This window comes from Bacidia gigantensis (assembly GCF_019456465.1).
Source record: "Bacidia gigantensis strain McMullin 20006 chromosome Unknown contig_125, whole genome shotgun sequence".
Classification (NCBI taxonomy): domain Eukaryota; kingdom Fungi; phylum Ascomycota; class Lecanoromycetes; order Lecanorales; family Ramalinaceae; genus Bacidia; species Bacidia gigantensis.
Genome location: NW_025408591.1, coordinates 687795 through 713377, shown reverse-complemented (window position 1 = coordinate 713377; position 25583 = coordinate 687795). Strand labels below are relative to the sequence as shown.

The following is a 25583-nucleotide window of genomic DNA, read 5'->3' as shown; positions in this document are numbered from 1 at the left end:
TGACCCCAATCTATTCCCTCCGTCTCTTCTTCAGCTGTCCGCCCCTCCTGGCCAAAGTAGCTAGCTCCCTTGTCACGTTCAAGACTTCTCCTCATCACCGCTGACAAATGAACTCTCGTTCCATCCGTAGGTGGCAGGGAAAACGGGTCTCAGGATCAAGGCTTGGACACCAATGATGTCAAATTTGCCGATACAACCCATTCACGCTATATACAGTAGATTAACTCTATATTGACGCCTCACGCTCCCTCCTCATTCATCCACCCTCTTATTAGCAGCAACACCACTTTCCGGCGGCGGAGGCGGGGGCGCTGCCTCTCCAGCACCTAGACCAGGTATCGATGGCTCTGCAATCGGCTCACCAAAATACTTTGTGAACTCCTTGCTATCTCCCCATGGTCTCTTACCCAGAATCCTCACCATATCATCCCTCCCCAGAACCTCTTTACTCAACAGCTCCTCCGCCACCAACCCCACCTCCTTTTTCTTCTCCGTCAGCAAATCTCTACACTGCGTCAGAGCTTCGCCCACAATCCTCCTGACTTCCCCATCGATTTCTTGCGCGGTGTGCTCGCTAAATGGTTTCTGAAATTGCGATTGTTCGCCGCTGTCATCAAAGTATACGTAGCCCATTTTGGACGACATACCCCATTTCGTCACCATGGCGGTCGCCATGCGGGTGACCTTGTTGAAATCATCAGACGCTCCGCTCGTCACAGTCTCAAAGTTCAGTTCCTCGGACACGCGACCGCCAAGCGCCATGGCCATGCGATCCATGAGCTGATTGACAGTCATGAGATAGGTCTCCCCAGGCGGCAGGTATTGGGCGTATCCTAGGGCACCCTGACCGCGAGGGATGATGGACACTTTCAGAAGGGGATCAGCGTAGCGGAAGAACCAGCCGCAGATGGCGTGCCCGGCTTCGTGATAGGCGACCACTTTTTTCTCTTCGGGATTGAGAACAAGGGATTTCTTTTCAAGGCCACCAATCACGCGCTCGATGGCTTGCTCAAAATGCGAAAGTCTTACGGACTCGGACTGAGTGCGAGCGGCTTGGAGGAGTTAGTTGGGGAGGTCATCGACGATAGACATTGAATGAGAAAGAGGGAGCTTACCGATTAGTGCGGCCTCGTTAACACAGTTGGCGATGTCGGCGCCGGAAAAGCCGGGCGTGAGAGCCGCAAGACGGCCGGTCAGGTGTTCACCGTCTTCGCTTGTTGTAATCTTGCTCATGTGGACATTGAAGATTTGCTTGCGACCCTCCATCGTAGGTCGGTCGATGGCGATGTGCCTATCAAATCGGCCGGGACGGAGAAGCGCTTTGTCAAGGACATCGGGTCGATTCGTTCCTGCAAGCACCACGACCTGCTCTGAAGTCTCGAAGCCGTCCATCTCAGTGAGGATCTGGTTGAGAGTGCCCTCTCTTTCATCATTGCCACCGAATCCGGTACTCTTAGCCCTGGTCTTGCCGACAGCATCAATCTCATCAATGAAGATGATACATGGCGTGTTCTTCCGCGCCGTTTGGAAAAGGTCTCGTACGCGAGAAGCACCTACACCAACAAATATCTCAACGAATTCTGAACCGCTTATACTGAAGAATGGTACTCCTGATTCACCAGCGGTCGCTTTCGCCAGCATAGTCTTACCCGTCCCTGGAGGACCTGATAGCAAAGCGCCTCTCGGGATCTTAGCACCCAGCCGTTGATATTGCCCTGGCTCTTTCAAGAAGCTGACGAACTCCATGATTTCCTGCTTCGCTTCGTCCATGCCAGCAACATCCTTGAACTTTACTTTGACTTCACTGTCTTGATTGAATTTCTTCGCCTTACTCCTCCCCATCCCAAAGATACCGCTCGATCCGCCGGATGAGCCTCCAGCGCGCCGGGTTAGGTAGAATAGCAAGCCAATGAATAGCACCGTAGGTCCAAAAGAGAGGAAGAATTGGAAGGCTCGAGATTCACTCCTGTAAGATACCGGTATCCGTTGAGAGCTCGGGATGCCCAACTCGTCTTGAGCCCCTTCTATCTTCACCTCGAAGGCCTCGACAGACCCGATCGTAAAGTAATAACGGAAATTCTCATGCTGAGCAGGACTTTCCGGATACATCCGCCCGACAGCTTCGCGGTGTAGCTCAACCCTCACTCTATGTTCGTCGAGCACAGTGAGTCCTGTAACCAGTCCTCTATCAAGGAAGGTGGTTTTAAATTCCTGGAAGGTAATCTGTTTGGAATAATCACCAGGGCTGAATAGTTTGTAGAGCATGTAGCCAGCAAACAATCCTCCAGCAAAGGTGACGGGATCTAACTGCATTCCAAATATCCTATTGCCCGAAGACTGAGAGTCTTGTCTCGACCGAGATTTCTTCGAGGAGCCTTTTGGCCCGGATGATTCCTCGCGGGATGATTTGGACTTATCCTTGAGGTTCTCCTCATCTTGGTTCATCTGAGTTTCTCGGACATCTTTCAGGGTTTTCTGAGTTATTCGGACAAGCCTTGCAGCAGTGGCAATATCTAGCGGCGCGCCGTTCTCCAGCTTGGCCATAATCTCACGGAATTCCTTCGGCAGGCCGATCCTCTTGAATGTTTGAAAGACCTCCTCCACTTTTTGGAATTCTTTCGTTGGGAGACCCTTTTTGAGTGTCTGCAATAGATTGTCTAAGCTTTCAACCTCCTTGTTGCTGAGCGGTGACCGATTTGGGGGAAGCTGTTTCCCAGCGCCATGCGATTGCGTACTTTGAAGCCATAACGGGCTACCACTCCCATAAAGTTGTTCGAAGCCGGGAGCAGGCTTGCCTTTTTGGCGGGAATTGATGACTTTCTTCTTTTCTTTAGCCTTTGGTACTTCCTCACTGGCTTTCGGTTCCTTTGGATTTGTAGCATATGATCTTGCAGGGACATTTGTAACTTGAAATTGAGATTTCTCGAGGTGTGATATACAAGAGCCGCAAAGGCTGTGTCGCGATCTCGTGGTCAGGCGCTGCAGATTCCTTGAGCTCCGAAGAATCGTAGCCATAATAGGCTTTGGTTATCTCAGCTTGACGCAGCTATCAAGGAGCACTTCCCTACCGCTAGAATCCTATTAAAAATCAACCTCTCACCTTTGCGTAGGTCAAGGTGATGGTCTGGGGAAGATTGACCGGAGAGTGGTGACGACTGGCTAGTACATTTTTGCGCCTAGTGAGCCTTTACGCCAAGAAACCTCAGTATGCACGGAAACCCCCGTCGGCGGCAAGGGCTTAGGGCTACCTAGGGTACATCATACAATATCCCCGCAGCAGCTTTAGGGCTCATATCACAAAACAATGTGAGCTGGCAATGCGGCATGCGCTCACTTGGACAGACAAAGTGAGTATCACAATCTACTGGTACGTCAGTCATTGACACACTCAAGGCAACGTTGGAAAGCAACTTTCGCTGGTCAAGATAATCTTACAACTCTTCAGGAGGCCATTAGAAGTGCGCAACTTTATGGTCCATGCATTACTGGGCTTCGCTCAGTATGCTGGAAGGTATAATAGCTTTTTGTCTCCATGGCAGAGACATGCTAATCTCAGCTGAAGGCGTTCTTGCTCTTCCAATCTCTTGATACGTCGAAATGGTCAAAAACTTTAGAAGACTCTCGAAGCGCATACACTTCCTTGAAAGAGCACTTCACTAAGAACTTGAGCTGTCCTGATGACATATCAGCTGATGACCCGCTTTCTGATAACGAGTCAGTATGTATCTCCCTACACTTTATGGTTATCTGTCTTTACAAAAGTCTATCTCTGACCACTCACTAAGACCTTGAAAGTCTCCCTGGAATACATTACGTCAAGATGAGGATTTGAGAACCGAGATTCTTCAAGATGTTGAGCGTTGCATGCCAGAAAACGCGTATTTTCGAGAACCATCGGCGCAAAGTGCATTGCTCGATATTCTTTTCGTCTATTGCAAGCTCAATCGAGACATTGGCTACCGGCAGGGCATGCATGAGGTTCTTGCACCGGTTGTTTGGGTTGTTTTCTGCGATGCTATAGACTCTAAGGATGTTCGGCAGCCTGAGAAGGGTGACCTCGTTTATGTCTTACTGGATCCAGGCTACATCGAGCACGATGCCTTCACGCTCTTTACGAAAGTAATGCAAACGGTCAGGTCTTTCTATGAGATAGGCAACAGCAGTGAACCAGTGACTGCAGGGCTGCTCAACAGCTCTCCTATCGTCGAGCGCAGTAAGCGCATTCACGAAAATTATCTACACCACGCCGATCCAGAGCTCGCGGAGCACCTAACCGCCATTGAAATTCTTCCTCAAATCTTTTTGATCCGATGGATACGGCTGCTATTTGGTCGCGAGTTCCCTTTCGACGATGTACTTGCATTGTGGGACATACTCTTCGCAGAAGACCCTGAATTGGAATTGGTTGATTTTATATCTGTGAGCATGCTTTTGCGGATACGGTGGCAACGTATGTTTCTTTGGTGTACCGGCAAGATGATGTTGCTTATCGTTTGACAGTGCTTGAAGCCGACTACACGGCTGCATTGACACTCCTTTTGCGATATCCTGTTCCACAGCCGCCTCATGGGCCTTCCACCTTCGTGAGCGATGCGCTTTACTTACGCGACAATCTCTTCTTGGATGGCGGCCACCACATAATTTCAAAGTACTCGAATAAGTCCCCTGAGACGACAGTGACACGAAAATTGCCGAAGAAGATTAGGAGAGCGCGTACCGCGGAGCAAGAAGCAACACAAAACGCTGTGACCCCAACACTTGCCTTCCCACAGCAGAATAATGAGCACCGACGGATCGAAAGCATTCTCCAGGATGCGGCGAAAGGCTTGTACATCACAGGCGAAAAATGGGGGGTTGCCAAAGCTTTACGGGGGGCTGTCCAGGGGCTCCAGTCAACGAACGCGTCTCCGAGTCGGCTTGGGGAGCAACAGCCAAGACTCCAAAGGCAAGTGGCCGACAGCTCGGCTAATGAGCTTCTAAAGAGGATTGAGGCCCTGGAGAGACGCAACGCAGCTTTAGGCAAAATGCTTGAAAAGGTTGTGGAAGAGCTGTGGTCACAACAAAAGGACAAGGCCAAAGCACAGACCGAAGGGGAGCAAGGCTCAGATGCGCTCGGCCTGGCTATTGCAAAAGTCCAATTCGTCCAAGTCTATTTGGAGAATTCAAGCATGGGATTACCTGATGATGAATCCAGTGCTTCCGAAGACAAGAAGATTGCCATGATTGGAGATGTAACAAACGAAGCAGATCCAGCGAGGCAACCGCCTAACACATCGGAAGAGGAAAAGCTTTCACCCGTAAAATCGCCACAAAAGCCTCTTCGTTCGGCAGGGGAGCAAGAAAGAAGTACGCCCGCGCTGCCGAAAGAGCCTAGCACACCAACTCATGCCTCCCCTATGTTGCGGCCTTCGCTCTCTCAGTCACCCTACTCCTGGATGCTAGGCGAAGAGCAGCCAAAAAGTCAATTCGTGCCGTCTTCGCCTTTCCAGCCAGATGGGCATGATTTCAAAAAGCAAGCAGCAGGCTTGTTTGGTGACGACAATCGAAGGAAGGATGGCGAGGAAGACGACGATGTGTTTACAGCCCCAAGAAGAAAGCGATAAAGCGATATCTCGTCAAAGGAAATCAGAGAACGCGGTTGATAGCATGTGCAGAATAGTCTACATCTATTACACCCTCATTTTCCTTGCAGGTGGGCGACTTCGTCGAACTCGCTTAACTCGATGCAAGTACGCATCCGTCTAGACTTGGAGCCTCGTGGGGGGCGCTACAAGTAATGCTTTTTAGGAGCAGGAGAGAGTGAATGTTGTGCAGATAAGCGGGGTCACTCGTAGTCAATTCCTTAGCCCGAACCATTCATCGACTGAGCAGGGAGCGACAGATCTCGTTCAGGTCGATAGACAACTCACAACAGCTTTGTAGTGAGTTATTGAATTTGGAATGGTGAGGAGACCTTCGGGTGGTTGATCTACAGGGCCCAACTACTCTGGATCGGTAAGCGACCAAAGCAGGACAGGTCAGCAGGCTCTCGAGTACTCTAGAATAATATCTAGTGGTGCTAGCCAGGACGAGAGAGAGGAGCCGTCGGACAAAGAAACTCCCCACTCAAGAAAACAACTCTAGGTCTGCAGCTCGGGAGTTACATAAAGCGTAAGCATAGAAATCAGGCACGGTGCCTTGCGTGATGATAAGCTGGACGGATACATTAATCTTTGATAATGTACGAGTCGATGTGCGAGATTTGTGTCCAATTTTAATCGTAGGGAAAACCAGTGCCAAGCCGCTAAGTCGTCCTCAGTCAGTGCCAATAGGAGCCTTGATTTCGGCACGTCTCACCCCATTGCATCGCCAAAACCCCGGAACACACTCACAACATTGCATACGGAGTAGAGACGACCGGCTCTCATCAAGCACCATCTGTCCTTCTGCCTCTTTATCAGAGCATAAATCACAGACACGTTCGAACTTGCTCCAGGCCTTATCGCCACCCACTAGCTGCCTTTGCTGATTGCTGTCATCCGCAAAGCTATCAGCTGCCTCAATAAGCACCACCATCGCACTTCTTTTCTTGTAAGTAGACAAGATACCTCCAACAACATCCACCACCCTGCGCGACTCGACTTTCGTCTGCCACATCGCCACCCACCCTTGCAAAGCCATCCAGCTGATTCACACGCGCGTTCAGTCAGAAGAAACAATCCATCCGATCAATAGACTAGATGGCTCCTACCAGCACCAACAAGCCTACCGCTCTCGTTTCTGCTGCTGGAATGACGGAGTCGGTCAAAATTCCGAAGCCGCGTGTGGACAACTCCTGGGCCGGCAAAGAGAGCTTTGCCTCTGTTGCAGCCAAATCGGCCCCTGCAAAACACAAGACTGGCGGTCTCCCCACCCCTCCTAATTCCATCTCTCCCTCTCTTCCTCCTCAGACCTACCATTGCTCTGTCTCTCATGATCCGCCTACTCCTCCCGCTGTCGACCCGGTCGACTCCGATATCGATCTTGAAGATGCGGTTGCGCATGCTCAGGCCCAAGACTCGCCTCATAAAGGTCTAACAGCCCGTAGGCTGCGGAGTCTTGAGACTTCTGACGCCGTTGGAGAGATTACTCCCGTCATGCTTGCTAAACACCACCTGCCGGGTATATTGCTTCGCCATGGACCATTAGCCATACGCCATATCATGGGTTATCTGACAACTTCCGTTCCAGGCTTCTCTACAATCCCACCAGCGAAGGCAAGAAGGCTAGTAGGGAGTGCTCTCGAGAGCCGAGCTATTGACGGTGAGGAAGGTGGCTTGAACCCAGATGTGACCTTTGAGAAGGTGGGCTGGGGGCGGTGGGATGCGAAGAAGTGTGACCAGCCAACAAGATCTCACAACCCTGCTCCTCGTGGCCTGCAGATTCCCAGCAGCCATAGAAAGCATGCTCCAATCGTCTGTAGCCAGCGTCAGTCGAACTCGTCCTATGGTAGAGGACTAGAAGGTACCAATGTACTTGACACCGAGGCAGATCAAATGTCCCTAGACGAGGGCACTCGTACTTCTCCACCTGTTCATGAGCTCGTAGATCCTGATGACGACCTCTCAATGACGGACGAGGAAGACTGGGCGAGTATAGGAGCTGCAGCTTTACGAGAGGGCTCTTGTCCGTTGACAGGAGGACTACTCCGGCCGAGTCAGCGCCGACAATACCAAGCGTATGTGGAGCCAAAGAGTCGGGGGAGAGGCATAGTTAAAAGACCGTCATCCAATTTTTCGAAATCGATGCCAACGGCTACGAATCATTCTGTATATTATGGGAAGCAGCAAAGCTTGAAGCAGCAAGCTGCGAAAGAGTCCATGGATTTTTCTAGGTTTATGAGCAGCAACTCGGGCTTCGGGAGCCAAGACCGGGCTGCTGTTGAGGCGTTATTGAGAATGAGCTCTGTGTAAGCCGCAGAACTCTCAGTCATGGCGTTGAATGGGACGGACCGGGTCGAGCGACCGATTGAATGGGTGGGTATGCTCAACACACGTTCACCGGAGACTCTTTCGATTTTTCCATCGGAGTTTATCGTTCTCTTTATCAGGGTTGGGGAAGTCGAGGGCGCAGGACCTCGAGCACGCAGCCAAGAACTAATTCATCTTGAGCAGGCGTTTCAGCTCGGTTGGCGGGCCTCAGTGGGAGGGTGGACGGCGGGTCTTGTTGGCGCGCTCTGGAGTCTTTCATACAGCTTTTACCGATACCACGTTAATCACACTCAGCAGCATCCTCAATTCAACTCTTGGAACCGAATATCTGTTTATCCTTTTGACTATTGAGTTTTATTCTGGGCCTATGAATAGGGCGACGGACAAGCAGAGGACCTGGGTCATATTGTGTATATATATTTGACATATCTCCGTTTTTAGTAGGTAGTGGACTTCTTAATTGAATGCTCTTCTCCCTCCAAACCCTTTTCAATCGCCTTGCATCGCCACGTTGGGCGGGACAGCGAGCGGGGACAAGGCTGAGGACGCAACACTATCTCAAGAAGCACTGACATCCTTCTACAACATCAAAACGGAAAATGACAGGTCGTCTAAAATCTAGAGAGAAGTGAATACAGGACCATAAGGATCTACCAGTACTTGTGACTGATAAGCTTTCTATCAGTCAACCCAGATCCCTTTTTCCTGCTTCACGGAGGGATTGAGGATACAGACTTCATCCGTACAGCCACAGTCCTTGATTGTTTGGGTCTTGAAGTCTAATGAAGATGAAAGCTCTTCATTCATCCTAGAAGCCTTCCAAATTTGCATGCCTCACCCAAAATCCATGTCTTTCTATACCAAGGAACCAATGAGATGCTTCCTAGATTCTAGCTTCATCTCCTTTCATGCTGACTGAAGCACCATTTCAGGCCTATCATTCTGACTTACTCGCAGTACGAAGATCTAATTGGTCAAAGAAACGTGTTCCAGTCAACCTTTCTTATTGGCCTCTCGTTCTCTCGAAGTCTGTTATGTTGATGAATTCCAGACAAGAAAAACCATTTTTGCCTATATCGGTATATAATGGGATGATCAGCGTTGTCATATGCCCTCCTCCTGTGACACTTCTGCCCAAATTTGCACCTTTTTCCAGATGTCAGTCCAGCAGTCTACCGACCAATTTAGTATTTGTGCCTCCGTCTCAACTGATCCTCCCACGGCTCTCTAATCTGTCTGTTCCCACCGTCATGATCCCTGATCTATAATCTCTCATAGGCTTTGTTTGACTCCTTTTCTCTAGCCGAATGTTTGCACAACCGAAAACGGTGTGTCATCGTGCACTTTTAACCGCGCTTTTCAGTCAATATTGAACACGTCGCTGGGTCAGGACGTTTTTGGTAGCCCCCTTCTATGTTCTGGGACATGAGCTTGCGGGCTGTCGTGAGAGATCGATTTCGGAATGAAATTTGTGAGTAGGCGAGACGGCGCAGTCAACTAAGAAAGAGCAATGGCTAAGGGACTGGTTGAATGCTGTCGTTCCAGGACGGTGAACAATTGTGAAGGAGGTAGGGAACGGTGATTTGAGTCAGGGCAGAAAGGGTGATAACGCCAGATGGAAGAGGCCTGAGTAATACGGTCATTCTAGGTTCCATGCTATCCGGGTTTTGGGCCCATAGGGTTTTTGAAGTAAGGCTCTCGTTGGTGCTGTGGGAAGCTTTGCCTTGGAATTGTGTCCTCGAGGTTCAAGCTGAGGAGCAACATGTGGGTCGAAAGCGTGGCTGCTGTGTGAAGAGGGAATCTGCTTAGGCGGTCTCGGGACTAAATGAATGAGTGGCAAGCAGATGTCTCTGACAGAGTCAAACTGATCGAAGTAGCGAGGGTAAGCAAAACATCTGATCTAATTTTGCTCAACAACCCCATGGTGAGATAAAAAATGCGATATAATCAACAAGAAGTTGGCTTTACCATGCTAGTCTATCAAATAATTCCTATGGCCATTTTGGAAACATAATGGCAGCTTTTTCCTTTCCCCGCCACGGACCATCTTGTCGCACCTCCATGCGTAACAAAATCCTGAGAGAGGCAATTGCTAGAATCGATGCTCTACGCTTATGTGGGAAGAAGTTGAAGGTGAAGCTGGAATTCCAGACATATCGGGCTCAGATAAGGAAAGCGAAGATTGTTACTGTGCCAAAGTCCTTCGGTTCGGTAAAGGCAGGCCATGGCGCAAAATATGTGTGGGATGCTGCCTCGTAACCACTACCAAAGTAGGAGCTGCATTCCACACGCTTCCCCAATGCCGGCATTTGATAACAGGAACACGGCCTGATGATCACAATCTGATAATTGTGGTGTTGACATCATCGAATGCAGTTCACATAGGAGTTTACTGGCGTGATGCACAAGAGTCGCTATCTCCCTCACTTGTGAAGGTCTTCATTTGCAGATATAGAATGGCGGTGCACGGACCTCTAAGGATGCTAAGGAATCCAGCGGGTGAACAAAAGCAGCCTGGAATAATTGCGGTAGAGATCGGAGAGTCCGGCGCCACGGCCCGGTCGACATATGACAGTGAGGATGACGCAAAGAACGATAAAGCACCAGACTCCAACCGACAACCTTGGCGAAGCCGTTCTACTTGCTCGAACGGAAAGGCCAGAAGGGGAAAGGCGATAGCAACGCCCAGCGGATAACTCACCCGACCTATGATCTATAGCCAATTATGGAGATTGACAAGGCCCCGATTTTGGCTCAAGTTTGCCACATCGACCAGGATCAAGGCCCGAGCAGTCAGTCATGTCTGGTTTTGGCACTTCCTGGGTAAGGCACAGTGGTAGAGACATTGGGGAAAGGTTCGATCCCAGCACTTGCGGCTGCTGAACAAATAACCTACCAATAATCCAAGTGAATGTACGAGAATCGAATGATAAGGTCCTTTTCCCAATTGGGAGACGGCAAGCAACCCGCTTCAGCTGTCTGCTTGAACGCCTTGCGAAGCCCCAGGTCTTTGAGGAAGGCTTTGCAGCGATAAGCGGTCAAGGGACACCAAGCGAATCTCTCTATGGGCTGCACTAGGCTGCAGAGCCGATACTTCAGCCAGGTATTCCTTGTCGGGGACCCAGATGAGATGATCAACATGGTGGACCTTGCAAGCAATCAGTATTATCGCAAGACACATGTTCCTCCAAGCCCTTTCAATGGCCATTTAACCTTATTATGACAATTAAGCCTGATTGCTCGGTCAGCCTCTCAGTGTCTGTGACATAATCGCAGGATCAGGAGCCTTGCATCACTGATGTCTTCTCCCAGCCGCTTGATGATCCCAATTGCTGTAGCACCAGAGAGGGTGTAGCGACTATTGGGACCGGGTTCTACGAACAAGGCGCAAGAGAACAGAATCTGATACACGTTTCGACCAACAACCATCTCGCTATTCAGGCACGAGTTTCCACTTTGTCCACGGAGTTGCCCAGGGGACTTGCGGAGGGCCGATCCGGTTCCTTGCAAGCAGAGCCTCTAGTGATATAAGAACAAGAGTGTGTGGTAGATCCATAATTAATATTGATTATTGAAGAGAGAATTGAGGGTAGGCAACAAGAATAGCCTACCTACCTTAGATTTGACGCTACGAGTCCGGGGAGGCGGGGAAGGACTTTCGGCGACGGCCTAGCCGTGGGAGTTGGTGTGGGAGTGTGTGGATGCTGAAGCCGTCCCAGCTGCTGAAAGGGAAGCTGAGTGCCTGACCCATTTGTTTTATTATGCCGATTGACGCAGGCGATGACTGTCCGGCCCTCGAGAATTTGCCGATGCGACCTGCATAATCCGATATGGGCTATGCCGTAGCTTCTAAAAGCTAACGTCCTTGCTGGTCCCCTATCTTCCGACCCGTCAAAGACTGCGGTCGATGCTCTTCTCTGCCTCGTGGGCCTGTGATCTTGAATACTGCTTGATCTTTTGCCCGCCAAAAGCAGTCAATAATGTTGCTGTTTCAGCTGCTTTCAATAATCAATGAACTTTAATGCAAAGATATCTGTCTGACGCCGGCATCCCACGCTTCACATGTCATGTGAAATTGCCGGATATTTAGGTTGCCTCAAACAAATCAGAGGGCGTGGGCCGAATTTTGCCTTTCCGATGTCCATGTGCTTGCCTTGAGTTCTTACAGATCGCAGACGCGAATCACGACGGCTTTTTCTGTGACTGGTTTCATAGATAAGAACTTTACACATATCTCAATCTCAATTTCAGCTCTTGCATCCAAATCTCGAACGCTCTGCAGTGTGGCTCACTTGGCGAGGAAAGTCTATCACTCATGCATACATATACACAACGCAACCAAGCAAGATGTCGATTCCGCATGCGGTGAACGGGGTCTGCGAGAGACCCACGGTCCTCCATATCGGAGATATTGTATTAGCACACGATGAATGGAATAACTTGCGATCGGTGGTGAATGTCAAAGTGCGCCCGTGAGGATATACGCGGAGGTCGTCGCAGTCGCTGATTGTGATGCTAGCAAGTGAAAAAGGGTACTCGGGAGCAATTCCTCCGAGACTGCCAGAACTGCGCATTCGACGGTGTCGTCGCCATCTCCAGGACTTGGGATTCTACGGAAGTAAGCCCGCCAAGCATGCCTTCGCTCACGTCCGCAAGCAGGGTGTTGATGGGAACTTCCAGATTACAGGTCGTTTCGATCACGAGCTTGTACGGGCCCTTCCATCTTCCGTGAAGTTCATTTGTCATACTGGGGCTGGCTATGACTCGATCGACGCCGAAGCATGTGCGGCCAAAGGTCTGATTGAGGGCGCACAGCGACATTGTCACTTCACTGACCCATGTTTTAGGCATTGCTGTCTCCAACACGGCAGGTGCTGTCAACGCGTCAACAGCATCGACTACGGTTTTCCTTTTGCTCGGTGCACTGCGACGCTCACACATTCCATGCAGTGCCATCCGTGCAGGTCAATGGCGTGGCAATATGCAGCTGACCCACGATCCAGAAGGCAAATTGCTCGGCATCTTAGGAATGGGTGGCATTGGTTCAGCATTCGCCAAACGCGCAGCTCCATTCGGTATGCGGATTCAGTATCACAACCGCAAGCCTGTTTCGAAGGAGCGTAACGTGGTGGGTGCAGAGTACGTGGGGTTTGAAGAACTGATACGTACAAGCGACATCATCAGCATTCACCTTCCCCTAAACTCGTCCACCCGCGGCATGATTAGCGCGAGAGAGTTGGAGATGATGAAACCTGGGGTGGTAATCATCAACACCGCGCGGGGGCCTATCGTGGACGAAGCGGCTCTGGTGGAGGCACTCGAAAGCGGCAAGGTGTTCGCTGCAGGTCTAGACGTGTATGAGAACGAGCCAATTGTGCATGAAGGCTTATTAAGGAATGACAAGTGTATTCTGATGCCTCATGTGGGTACAGCCACGTTAGAGACTCAAAGAAAGATGGAAATCCTGGTTCTGGATAATTTGAATCTAGCCGTTACCGAAGGAAGACTGACAACACCAGTTGCTGAGAGTCAACAGGCTGGGCTTGGGTTGCAGAAGCCAAATTATGATAGATTGTAAGATAATAGCTGGTGATAGAGAGGACAATATCCTCAATAGACAACAACCTAAGCTTGACTTTCTACCTCGGAGCTGGCATCATAGGCACCTTCACAGCACAGTGCGCAATGTGGGATCTCCAGTCCCTTGGGCCATACTGCGCTCATTTTAGACTCATGAAGTAAGTTTGAACGACTCGTGTCAGACAAATGGATGACAGTTGGCTCCAGCTGTCAACTGTCAAATCGTTGATGCGCCGGGAAAGAGGGGCCTGCCGTAGTTCTAAGGCTTGGCATTCGGTTCCCCAGCCCCGCCAAAAGTGATTGTACCGGCCACCAAAGCTGGCGAAGAATGGCTGGGACGACCGACAATGCTACTTCTATTATCCTTCGCTAGCATCATGCATTCATCCTACTGCATTCCTCAATCTCATGACCGCCATGAATCTAGGTGACTCGAACCTCAGATACGTGAACAGTAAGTAGCGCTCTCGTCGCATTGCCCCACCATCGGAGACTGACTTTCACCGCGCTTCAGCCAGCAGACCCCAGCTTATTCATTCCAATTCTAAACAGTCTGTAACCGCCTCAGATGACTATTATTCGACCCCTTCGGAAGGCTCGAGCCATGAGGAGAAGGAGCACGGCGTTAGATACGATACACCTCCCACACATATGCGTCCCGACACCAAGGACTCCCAGCAATCAGAGAAGACGCTCCCAACAATCAGACCGGTGAAAGAGAAGGTTGTTGGCTTCGATGAGAGGTCTACTGGAGCTGCAACCGAAGGCCTTACAATCAAACGAAAGCCGGTTTCTTCCTCATCTTCCGACGGGACTGTGATACGAAGATCCATGAACGACCTCAGCCCTCCGACCCCAGGCGTTGATGACACTCCCTACATACATTTCGCAATAGACCAGTTAACACGCGATGAGGAGGTTGTCGGATCTCGAAGTCACAGCATCAGTCACAGCATCAGCGGTGATGAAGCCTATCCCACAGAGGGCGACGTGGAGAAACAGCGACATCAAAGGAGAATACCGCACCCCCCTCCGATTCCCCCATCTAGTGAACCCCGGTCATCTCGTGAGTCACCATCGAGCTCTTCTTAAGCGTTCTGATACTGATTCCGTGATCCAGCTATCGAAAATGTTCTTGTCCCTACGCAACCAGCTAAAGAGACATTCAGGTACCCAAAGCTCCACTTTGTGCCCGGCCCTCTACATACGATATCTCTGAGTGTTCTCATCGTTTGCTGCCTTTTGATGATGATTGGGCTCGCATTCTGTGGGGCGTACCCATTACACCATGACGGTCTTTTCGATTACGATGGAACGGGTACCAGCCGCTACTTCGTCTTTCAGTATTTACCCCAAATTCTTGGCAGCGTCATCATCATATGGCTTGTAATCATTCAGTATACATTGCAGCGAGTCTACCCATTCGTCGCATTAGCTTCTGGGCCTGCCGCCGGAAGCTCAGAGATTCTCTACGATTTCAAACTTTTTCCGACAAATCTACTGATACCTAATTTATCCTATGTCGGACGTGGAGGACCTTGGTTAGCCTTGTGGGCGATCACATTGTGGCTGGCAATGTTCACGATCCCGTTACAGAGCTGCCTATTTCAGGCGCGATATTTTGTGAAAGGACAGATATGGAGATGGACAACCGTGCAACCCATCGCCTGGATATTGTTCGGTATTTATTTTTTGCTTATACTTGGCCTTGCAGCACTAATGCTTCGCTTCACCATCGGCGAAACCGGCTTGAAATGGGACCCGACTTCTCTCGCCGATTTCCTGGCGATCTTCCATCGTGCCAACTTTCTCAACGATTTTGACAGATCAGAAATCGAAGCGTCAGTAGCCAGGCCACCCAAGGACATCAGGCTTGGATACTGGAGGAATTCAAAGCAAGGAGCTGAGACTTTCTATTGTATAGGGGATGAGAATGCCCCCGTGCGAAGATACTCTCTTGAACGAGGCAAAATGAGATTGAACGAAAAATCAATCGACCTGGAGTCTCAGCATCCGTCAAGTTATCGGAACGACATCTTCCGCGGAGAGATTCACAATCCAACGCTTCGATACAGATGGGTACCGTGGTTCTTGCGAGACACGTTCGTGGTAGCCTGGATCGTAATCGCCTTCGTACTTTTGGTCGCCTTCCTAGTCGTCAGCTTCGTCAACAACGCTGCTGAGATGGGCTTTTTGCCCCAACTACCGTCACCAACAACCCCCTTTGGATTTTCGCCCGCAGACTTTCTATACAGCTTCATCCCATCACTCCTAGGGATGATACTCTTCCTGGTCTGGCAACCTTTCGATGCCTACTTTCGGGCCCTCCAGCCATTCGCCAGCTTATCTGGCAGGGGAGGAAGCTCGGCAGAAAAATCGTTGCTTCTTGACTACGGCTCCTGTTTGCCGCTTCAAGTGACCTTTCGCGCATTGGTAGCCGGGCATTTTCGCGTAGCTTGGATCTCGTTCGTTAGCCTCATATCAATCACAATCCCAATCCTAGCGGGAGGGGTGTTCACTGCGCAATACATACCAAAGACGGGACAGGTTGTGACGGCAGCGAGCAAACCCGGATTTGAGGCTCTAGTGGTCTTTGTGATCATTTACGTGCTTTCTTTCCTAGTACTGTTCCCCACGAAGCGGCGACACCTACCTCATGGAATCAGTACCCTTGGCGAGCTTGTCAGCTTCTTTTACCAAAGCCCCTTGCTTGCGGAGGAAACATTCGAGGAACCTAGAAGCAAGATCGACCTAATCACCAAGTTATTAGGTACGCCTCTAGATGAAAAAATGAGCTCACGCTATGCATTTGGTATTTACATGGGCCAAGACGGGAAGGAGCATCTCGGTATTGATCGCTTGGAGAGACCAGGTTACGGAGAGATGCTTGTCGACTTTCGATGAATTTACGTTATGTTTTTATGCATCTAGCGCAGGTGTTTTTGATGCATTTGCATGGGCCCAGAATTTAGAGGGAGTAGGCTTCACAGGCATGGATATGGCAGGAGGAAGTGATTGTACAATTATGAGGTTTACGTGTAACGTATAATAACATGGATGGACAGCTGAGATCTAACCATCATCCAGGTATCTAGTATCAGGTATCTAGCTTTAGCAAGTAATCAAACTTACAGCACAACTCGCGTACTCAGTGTCGTATCTGATTAGCAGCGGCATCGTTCACTTTTCTCTTTCAATTATTGTTATCCTGAGCAAGCGCAGTCTGGCAGGATTGTTTCTTTGGAAGCAGATAAGCATAGTGAGCCCTTACTCAATTGCTGATCTTGGCTAGAATAGCTATCTTAGGTATACTAGTCCTCTGCCATTGATGTAATTTAGTAGAGAGGGCACTCATATGCACTTGCGCATGCCGAGCCACTCCTAGAACATTGTTCGAGGAGCTTCCCTAGCAAAAGGTATATATACTGTGGTACAAGGAATATAGCTTTGTAGGGCCGCATCGCCATAACCACCCCCAGGGACGCCTGGCGGAGTGGTTATGGTGGATGCGGCACCGGCTCCGATATTCTAGCCCTTTCCTTTGGGAGGCTTGGATGTCGGATCCTCTGGCGAGGGGCCCCCGCCAGAGGGTTCGAGTCCAAGTATCTCCCAGAGGACAAGGTCTAGGATACCGGAGACCGCGGGTTTCGAGTCCCTAAAGGCGCGCCGCGACGGCGGCGTAGCCTTTTGCCTCTTTTTGCCATTTCTTTGGAGAGGTTCTGATAGCTATACATCATTCTGCAGCTTTTGGGATTTTTAGTCTTCTTCGCCAGCTCAGAAAGTGTGGCTTTTTTTCTCGGCGAAAGAAACTTAATAAAACGCGTGAAGGGCATCATCAGCACATAGTGATAGCAACGCGAAAAAGGCAGTACACAAGGTTTGCCCGGACAACGATCAACATGACCTTTGATCAAACCTCTTCCATCTGCTTCCTTCTCTCAATTGCCTCCCAGCCCTTCCTCACTACGTCACCACTGATACTCTGCGGCCCCAGCTTCTGAATGGCTTCCTCAATATCGATCAATGCACTCACGTACAGCTTTTCATCCTCATCAACACCTGTACCCTCGTGCCTAACAGGCTCATACCCCTTCACCTCCATATTGACCCTCTGCTTCAAGGTCAAACCCTTCTCCCACTTATCTGGCGGCTGATATGCTCCACCGCTCTCCATTCCCCTCTTATTCAACTCCCGCTCCATCTCCGGCGGCACAGTCTCGGCAATATACCAGAACAATACATACTGCGTCCTCCTACTCACCGGCAACAACTGCATCCACACAGACTCCGTAGCGAAGACTGCCTCGTTTGGCACCTTCATCTCTTCCACTGGGTGATGGGCCTTCGGCTGCCTATGGGGTATGGGCACCGGTAAGACACGATTTCTGTATCCAGACTCCTCATAACCTTCACGTTCGGCACCCTTTGTAGCCTCCTCTCCCTCATCCTTACGGCCTTTGGGGAGGAAATAATATCCTTCACGGCTGTGGTAGCAGAGGACTACACGGGCTGTGGCAAGGTGAAAGATGGCAACCCCAGCACCTAGGGTGAGGTTGTTAGAGGCATAGTTGGCTACAAAGGGGCCGTTGGAAGTAGGGAGCCTGGAAGCGGGAATACGAATCTCCTTTGTGTGTTCACCGTCATGAGGGGGAGGTTGTTCACGTTCTGAGGCCTGGGCGGAGTCGGCGGTCTTGAAGCGGTGAGCGAGGAGGCTGGACATGATCTTGCGCATTGGAAAAGATGCCTACAAAGGAAAAAGGTGTTTGCTCGAGGATATTGGTCATTTCGCCGTCCATTGCTACGTTAGGCAGACGATTAAAGTCCGTCGTCGCTTCTTTCTCGTGACCAGTCAGCCCTACGACGTCACGGCGAGAAGTCCGCACACATCCCACTTCGGTACTAGTCTTTTATTTGCTGGGAGAAATTAGCACTTCGGATCTGAAATTATCTGGCATCAACCATTGGAAATAAAGAATCTCTATCGACGTCAGAGGTCTCATTTGCCATTACAGACAAAAATGGCTACTACAGTAGACAAGGTACGGATCCTCAAGGCCAACTCACGCAAACCGCTCGGCTGAAGACCGCGGTAGATCAAGGACATCGAGGCGGAGATGGCAAAGACGCAGAAGAATAAAGCCACGAGCTATCATCTTGGGCAACTAAAAGCAAAGCTTGCAAAACTGAAACGTGAATTATTGACACCGCAGTCAAGTGGAGGCGGGGGTGGATGTAAGTAATCAGCTTTTATGGAATTCGCGACTTTAACCTGGGGTTAGCTGGCTTTGACGTAGCAAGAACTGGTGTAGCAAGTGTGGGGTTCATTGGGTTTCCGTCTGTTGGCAAGAGCACTCTTATGAGCAAATTAACAGGCCAGCATTCAGAGGGTAAGACTAGGAACGATCCAGCTGTTTCAGGTGATTGATCAGTCTGTACAGCGGCTGCATATGAGTTTACCACTCTCACAACTGTGCCTGGTCAGGTTTTGTACAATGGTGCCGCTATTCAAATGCTCGACCTGCCCGGAATTATCCAAGGTGCCAAAGACGGTAAAGGGCGAGGTCGGCAAGTCATTGCTGTGGCGAAGACTTGCCATCTCATCTTCATCGTTTTAGACGTCAACAAACCGCTGACCGACAAGAAGGTCATAGAGACCGAGTTAGAAGGCTTTGGTATCCGGATCAACAAGGAGCCACCAAATATCGTATTCAAAAAGAAAGATAAAGGGGGCCTTGCCGTCACCAATACTGTCCCTCTGAGTCACATAACCCACGATGTAATGCAGCGTCCTCTTTCAATGCAAATTCATGCTAACAAGGCCCCTCAGGAGATCAAGGCTGTCATGAGCGAATACAAGATATCTTCAGCGGACATCGCTATTCGCTGCGATGCCACTATCGACGATTTGATTGACGTCCTGGAAGCGAAAAGTCGGAGTTACATTCCTGTCATTTATTCATTAAATAAGATCGACTCGATCACCATTGAGGAGCTTGATCTGATTTATCGAATTCCCAATGCGTGTCCCATCAGTGCAGAACACGGCTGGAACATTGATGAACTTCTCGAACAGATGTGGGAGAAGCTGCAGCTTCGTCGTATATATACAAAGCCGAAAGGAAAAGCGCCCGACTACACTGCACCAGTTGTCCTCAGGAAGAACGCGTGCACGGTCGAGGATTTTGTGAGTCTGTCGTCTGGTGCTACCACAACCCCTAATTTTTCAATCAGTGTAACAGCATTCATAAATCGATTTTAGAACAATTCAAGCACGCAATCGTGTATGGGCGCTCGGTGAAGCATCAGCCTCAGCGAGTTGGGCTCTCGCACGAGATGGCCGACGAAGACATCAGTATGCACCTCCCCTTTGCTCATCCTTGCTTAGGGGCAATCTAATCACCGGTAGTCACCATTATCAAGCGATGAAGATGCCTCGGAGTTGTCCCTCAAAGATGAGAAGGCTTTGAATTTAGCATTTTGAGGACTCGCCTAGACCAGTTGACGCGTCAAGCACCATTTTGTCAACAACCTGTGTCAGGACTCAGAAGGACATTGAGACAGTCACATGCGATCCACTGGGCAGGCAGATCTGGTTGATAGATTGCCGTGATATTGAAAAGTTCAAGATCTCCATGAGGCAATCGCAGTCTGTTTCGGTCCGAAGAGTCTGATGCAAATGGAAATTGTGCTCGCGGCAAGCTCAATGCGTAACAAACTAGCGATCAATTTCTGGTAATGGATAGGAACAAATTGCGTCAAGAGTGCCGCCTTCCCGTCATTCAGCAGGTGATGCTTTTCGTGCAGATAACGAGTAATGTTCGAGAGGACTACTATCAAGCACACGATTCGATGGTAGATACACGAGGAGCAATACGACGTGACCGGATGGGGGGTCTGTTCGCAAGCAGAGGAGAGCCAAAAGATGGCACAATCTATTAAGGTCCAACAACGCGGACATGCTGTGCCAAAAGCCATCTTGTACAAAGTTGAGCGCTAGTATGCTGAGTGGCTTTCATGAAGCAGAGCGATATCGGCAACGGTTAGCGTTGACGCCTAGGCGAGATCTTAGACTCAAAGTAAGGATTTATGCCCCCGACCGGTGGACTGCTAAGACGGGGGGATCAGCAGGAATCATCTGCCCCCGTAACGGCCAGTAAGCGGGCACTCCTTCGGTCACGCTTCGATATGCCGAATGTCACCTGCCAGCGGGAAAGCAAGATTTCTAGATATCCAGAGGTGCCAACGTCGGAGAAAATATTCAAGTGCACAGTCAAGGAGACCTGTAACGGGATGATGCGATTATAATCCGAACAATCAACGAATTTTGCGAGAATACACAGGGCAGCCTCATCCCACGCCTCATCCACGCGAAGGCAACTATCGCAAGTTCGCAACTAAGATGATTAGTGCGATTGGAATTGATTGATTTTCGAAAGAAAGAATTTCACCCTGGCGGCACTAAAGTGTGGCAAGGATCCCATTCGTTCAACGATGAATTGACTGCCGCGAAATCAGGCCCAACAAACCGTCTCTGGGCAGTATTTACGAGGCACTGGAAGAATTGGGGGGGGCCAGATCTTTGACTTTCAGATCTTGCAAGTGGGAGAGGCTATCTTGATCGAAGGCGGAGGAGAGGGCAAGATGGGGGTAGATTGGGTGAGAGCAGGTGAGAGGAGAAGTCCCAGTATTTCCTTTGAGTTTTTTGCTTGGACAGATGCCGCTATGAACCCTCGCATTTTGATCGAATAGGAAAAAAGCACAAAAAGCAAGGACAGAGAAGACGGGCGGGGGTCACAGGGGCATTCGCTGCCTTCCCCCCCCACTAAGGACGGAGTAATCGAGTAATAATCAACAGTTTAATGCGTCCGAAAGGATTTGCAACCCTGGCGTGTCTGGCCTGGCTTAATAAGGGAGGACTAAAGGGAAAGATGGGAAGGGATTAGGGAAATGGCAGTAGGCACTGGCCCTGCCTGATCTAACGAGATCCCGTACCGCTACCTCGACTCTTCCAAAACGTCTCCGCTGCCAGAAAAGCCCAAAGCCAAAGCCAAACGATGTACCCGCCTCCGAAGCAGCCATACCCCTTCCATCAGACATCCATACCCATGACCCTGCTCTCTGGGCCCAACTATCGCGCGCAGCTACCTACTACTTAGCTCAAGTAGCTCCCCCTCCTTCTAGGCATATCGAGACCACCAGCATCACCACCGACCACTACTACCACGGCTGTCGGGACCTCGTCGACCTATCTCGACTGCATTCCTTCACTCCTCACGACAATCACGATTCCTAATTCTCACGACATCGGCTCGTGCAGGATCGCCGTCCTTCTCGTGCGGCCGTCCGGTTCTCGGCTCGCGTTGGTCAGACCCGTGGCATTGGGTGTCCCCACTATTTAGCGCACTCACCTGGAAGAAGCGCATATTGAGCCGGAACAATCCAATTGTTCGCATGGTGGGAGCTCTCCAGCTTCATGCGAACTTCTTCATCAACCCACTGGATGCACCGACTGAGGCAGGACTGCCTACGGGGCACGACGTAGGCATCTGGTATCCAACAGCTGCACCGCAGCCATCTGAAGAACGCGAAGCTGGATCCTTGTCGCCAGAGGCCTGAGGCCTTCACTCGTTTCTCAGCAAAGCATGCACGATCTTTATATGGATCCCATGGTATTGAAAATCCAACCGCAGTATGAAACCCAGCACACTCATGGTCTTGGATCTACCCAGAACGTGGACATGACGGACGGCACTCATTCTCCGCGTGACTCTCCGCAGCAACACTATTCGAGTCAATTTGACTGGTCACCCTCGACTCACACCAGCTTTGAGCCACATTATACCAGCAATGCACCCTATCAAACGTCTTATTCATCACCTCAGCCGCTACATCCGCTGAACACCACTACCTTATGGCCGAGTCAGCTTACGAATCCGTCCACCAGCAGCCCTTCATCTCTGTTGCCTCTACCACCTCGACCGCTTGCTCCAGCTACGCAAGACAGCCCCCGAGAAACAGCGTCTATCCCGTCGCCTCCATCGCCACCAAAAGTAACACCAAATCTGTCAAATTCCAGGAAAACCTTGACGGACAGCGACAGGCGACGAATGTGCAAATACCACGAAGAAAACCCGACTGTCAAGCAGACAGAGATTGGTGGTAAGAACAAAGCCATTGCCATTTTCATTCTCATTGACTTTGCTGACGAAAGTCGCAGCTTTGTTTGGTGTTGAGCGCAGGTTAGTCCGTCTGGTGTCGACATGACTTACCCTTTTTAATTGTCCGCTTCAGCACCGTTTCTAAAGTTCTGCGGAACAAGGAGAAGTATCTTGTTGCCGAGGATGGTCGAAGATCGCCCGTCAAAAAGTCCAAAAGCAAATTTCCTGACATCGAGCGAACATTATCTAATTGGGCGAGGAATCGGATGAGCGAAGGTCTTCCTATTGGCGACGATTTAATCAGAGATGAAGCACGAAAATTTGCGTCAACCTTAGGAAGCGCAGAATGCCACAGTCAGGTCAACGACGCAGTATGGTTGGAGAAATTTAAGCAGAAAAACCAGCTGCCAGGGGCAAGGCCGAAAGGCGAGAAGATCACGGCAGACAACGTAAGCCCAAAGACTAATTTTCAGACACCGAATGCGACTGCTCCTGTAGTCAGCTGGGATGGCATGCCCATCAAAGATGAGGTCGAGACAAAGAGCCCCAGGGGTCTCTTCGACAATCCTAATCCTTGGGGACACACCCATACGCAGAGCACTACGTCCATGGGCAGCGGCTTTTCTGATGCTACCTTCGCGACTGATTTTCGGAGCCCAACCTCGCCAATGTTCTTCACACCCATGTCCAGTTGCGGTCCTAGTCCATCAGTACCAGCGGGGAAGGCGCCCAAATTACCCATGCTAGCTCCAGCAAAGCTGCATCGACGACAAACCGTACCTCGAGTTGGCAGTGGGGAGGCCTCACCGACATCAGCTTCGTCCAAAACCGCTGCCGTTGGCCTCCCTGTCTCGGACTCGGGTCATGACGACATGGATATCTCGCCAATTGGTATCGACACAAGCGTAGCTCATCAGTCTCGCCCCGCCACGACTATTCCCATGCATGGCTCAGCACACAGTGCTAGCACAAGCACCACATCGCCCTTCTCCATGGGACCACCCTCCACTACAGCAACGACAATATCAACCAACATATCGCCTCTGATTGGCAGCGCAATCTCGCCGTCTAGTAATGCTTCGCCATCTTGCCCGCCTTCTCAGGATGAAGCCCGGGTTGCCCTTGAAACACTCAAAAAATTTATTGAACACCAACCTCCTGGCTCTATTGACCCACACGACTACCTAGTGATGGGCAAATGGATGCAGATGCTCAGGCTAGAGGGGCGCGGTCTGCCTGGCGGTATGACTAGTATGAACAGCGTACCTATGGCCGAAAGGGCTGACGGCACAGCGCCGATGGGCCGTAAAAGAAGCGAACATTCATTATCCTGACCGTCCGCTATTTTCAGACTTTGAATTTTTCCTATTGTTTACAGGTTAGCACATACAGCGACCCGCATTTTCGTTGCAGATTTGATCATTCGGCAAGATACACAGCAGGTCTGGACACTTCTTCGGCGTTACTCCATCGTATTCTCAGCGTACGGTTTTCTATTTCTATCACGGGGGAAATGGACAGGACGGATGGATAAGAGAGGAGAAAGGGCTTAGATATACCCCAGCCTCACGGCTTCAACATTCCTGGTGACTAATCACGGCAGCAATTGCCCACAGAAAAGCCAGACGGAAAAGACGGACAAGAATGGGAAAATGAGAAAGAGGAAAAAAGAGGGAGACGCGCAAGCGACCATTAGGACCAGACTTTGGGAACAGCGAACATTGCATTTGGTTTGTCTATTTCATTATTTTTTTGGGGATACGAGGTCGGTTGGGTGGTTGGAAGATCCATTGGGCTCGGTGACGCTTTTGATGATGATCACAAAACGGTTTGTGGGTGGGTGGGTGATCAATGTCCATTCTGCATGTTTTCCTTCTGCGAAAACAGTGATGTACTTGGCCCACTTCTGGATAAGTAGGTATGATTTCCAGCACAAACATCAAACAGTACTGGTTGTGTATTGCTCCATCGCTCAAATGTTTTCCTGTCATTTCGATTTCTATGTGGCTACGTTGTATCTGCTATGTCTAAGGAGGGGCCCAGCCTCGCCTCCATCAAGCCCTTCACTCCCCTTTCCCCGAGCTCTGGCAACACCCTCACAACGAGCAAATCCAATACCCTATAAGCCAAATGTTTGTTCATCCAACAGTCACCCCACACATTCAGTTCTGCTTCCACCTCTTTTCCCAAGTCTTCTTCGCTTCCGTTGAACAATCGCCTGCAAAGGACGGGCGGAATGAGCTCAACGATGCTTTTGCGACATTGTCGCTTTATTTCTTCGAACTCCTCCGGTGTCGGGGATGGTGGAGACGATAGAGGAAGGGTATTTCCAGGAAATATAATTTGACGCACTTGCGCTAAGAATTTAGGAAGCAGCTGAGAAGGCGGAAGCTGGTTCACCAGAAGGAAGTGGAGATACCTGGATGCACAGAGTAGTGGTCAGTTTCTTTGCCTCGAATGCATTTGCAATGCACAACGGCAGTGAAGCAACGCTCTGCTAAAGTGTGCAAGAAGGAAGTCAAACGGTGGAGGCCCGACGCTGAGGTGAGAAGTATCACGCAGGGACGGATCGCCAGGGCCGAAAGAGTGGCCTAATGCTGCAAGGGGAGCAACAGTAGTGAGGGCATGACTGCATATGGGCGGGGGAGAGATGGCCCAAGCCAAGGTACAAGTACAGGTACATGGCCTCGAAGCTAACATTTTACCATAGTCCAGGCACTTGGCGAGTGGGGCTGCCTAACCCAGACAGGGATGAAATCATATCTGATAATCGAGATGTTGGATGGGGGCTGCATTTTCCTGTTTGGGCGAAAATCATTGCACTCGATGGACCTTTCCGGTCCAGGGTGCTCGTATTTTGGGCGGTATTGGGCCAATCCGGTGTTGGTGGAGATGG

General features: G+C 50.3%; 8 protein-coding genes across 8 annotated transcripts; 6 read left to right on the top strand and 2 right to left on the bottom strand.

The window, feature by feature from the left end:
* Positions 1-252: 252 nt before the first annotated feature.
* YTA12 (Mitochondrial inner membrane m-AAA protease component) lies at positions 253-3015 on the bottom strand (the record flags this gene model as incomplete). The annotated part of the gene is made up of 2 exons (XM_044809576.1): positions 253-1052; positions 1116-3015. 2 exons carry the CDS (start codon positions 3013-3015, stop codon positions 253-255), a joined length of 2700 nt encoding a protein of 899 aa, XP_044673483.1.
* Positions 3016-3597: 582 nt separating this feature from the next.
* Positions 3598-5603, top strand: KY384_001043 (uncharacterized protein; the record flags this gene model as incomplete). Its single annotated transcript, XM_044809575.1, has 3 exons — positions 3598-3600; positions 3796-4450; positions 4501-5603. 3 exons carry the CDS (start codon positions 3598-3600, stop codon positions 5601-5603), a joined length of 1761 nt encoding a protein of 586 aa, XP_044673482.1.
* Positions 5604-6719: 1116 nt separating this feature from the next.
* KY384_001042 (uncharacterized protein) lies at positions 6720-7931 on the top strand (the record flags this gene model as incomplete). Its single annotated transcript, XM_044809574.1, has 1 exon — positions 6720-7931. The coding sequence occupies one exon, from the start codon at positions 6720-6722 to the stop codon at positions 7929-7931; it is 1212 nt and encodes a 403-aa protein (XP_044673481.1).
* A 4999-nt stretch (positions 7932-12930) lies between these two features.
* On the top strand, positions 12931-13527 carry KY384_001041 (uncharacterized protein; the record flags this gene model as incomplete). Its single annotated transcript, XM_044809573.1, has 1 exon — positions 12931-13527. The coding sequence occupies one exon, from the start codon at positions 12931-12933 to the stop codon at positions 13525-13527; it is 597 nt and encodes a 198-aa protein (XP_044673480.1).
* Positions 13528-13937: 410 nt separating this feature from the next.
* Positions 13938-16433, top strand: KY384_001040 (uncharacterized protein; the record flags this gene model as incomplete). The annotated part of the gene is made up of 3 exons (XM_044809572.1): positions 13938-13983; positions 14044-14595; positions 14650-16433. The coding sequence occupies 3 exons, from the start codon at positions 13938-13940 to the stop codon at positions 16431-16433; spliced, it is 2382 nt and encodes a 793-aa protein (XP_044673479.1).
* A 1006-nt stretch (positions 16434-17439) lies between these two features.
* On the bottom strand, positions 17440-18261 carry KY384_001039 (uncharacterized protein; the record flags this gene model as incomplete). Its single annotated transcript, XM_044809571.1, has 1 exon — positions 17440-18261. The coding sequence occupies one exon, from the start codon at positions 18259-18261 to the stop codon at positions 17440-17442; it is 822 nt and encodes a 273-aa protein (XP_044673478.1).
* A 286-nt stretch (positions 18262-18547) lies between these two features.
* On the top strand, positions 18548-19955 carry RBG1 (GTP-binding protein rbg1; the record flags this gene model as incomplete). The annotated part of the gene is made up of 7 exons (XM_044809570.1): positions 18548-18568; positions 18623-18761; positions 18809-18916; positions 18968-19305; positions 19357-19713; positions 19761-19881; positions 19936-19955. 7 exons carry the CDS (start codon positions 18548-18550, stop codon positions 19953-19955), a joined length of 1104 nt encoding a protein of 367 aa, XP_044673477.1.
* Positions 19956-22171: 2216 nt separating this feature from the next.
* On the top strand, positions 22172-24021 carry KY384_001037 (uncharacterized protein; the record flags this gene model as incomplete). The annotated part of the gene is made up of 3 exons (XM_044809569.1): positions 22172-22688; positions 22747-22768; positions 22821-24021. 3 exons carry the CDS (start codon positions 22172-22174, stop codon positions 24019-24021), a joined length of 1740 nt encoding a protein of 579 aa, XP_044673476.1.
* Between the last annotated feature and the right edge of the window lie 1562 nt (positions 24022-25583).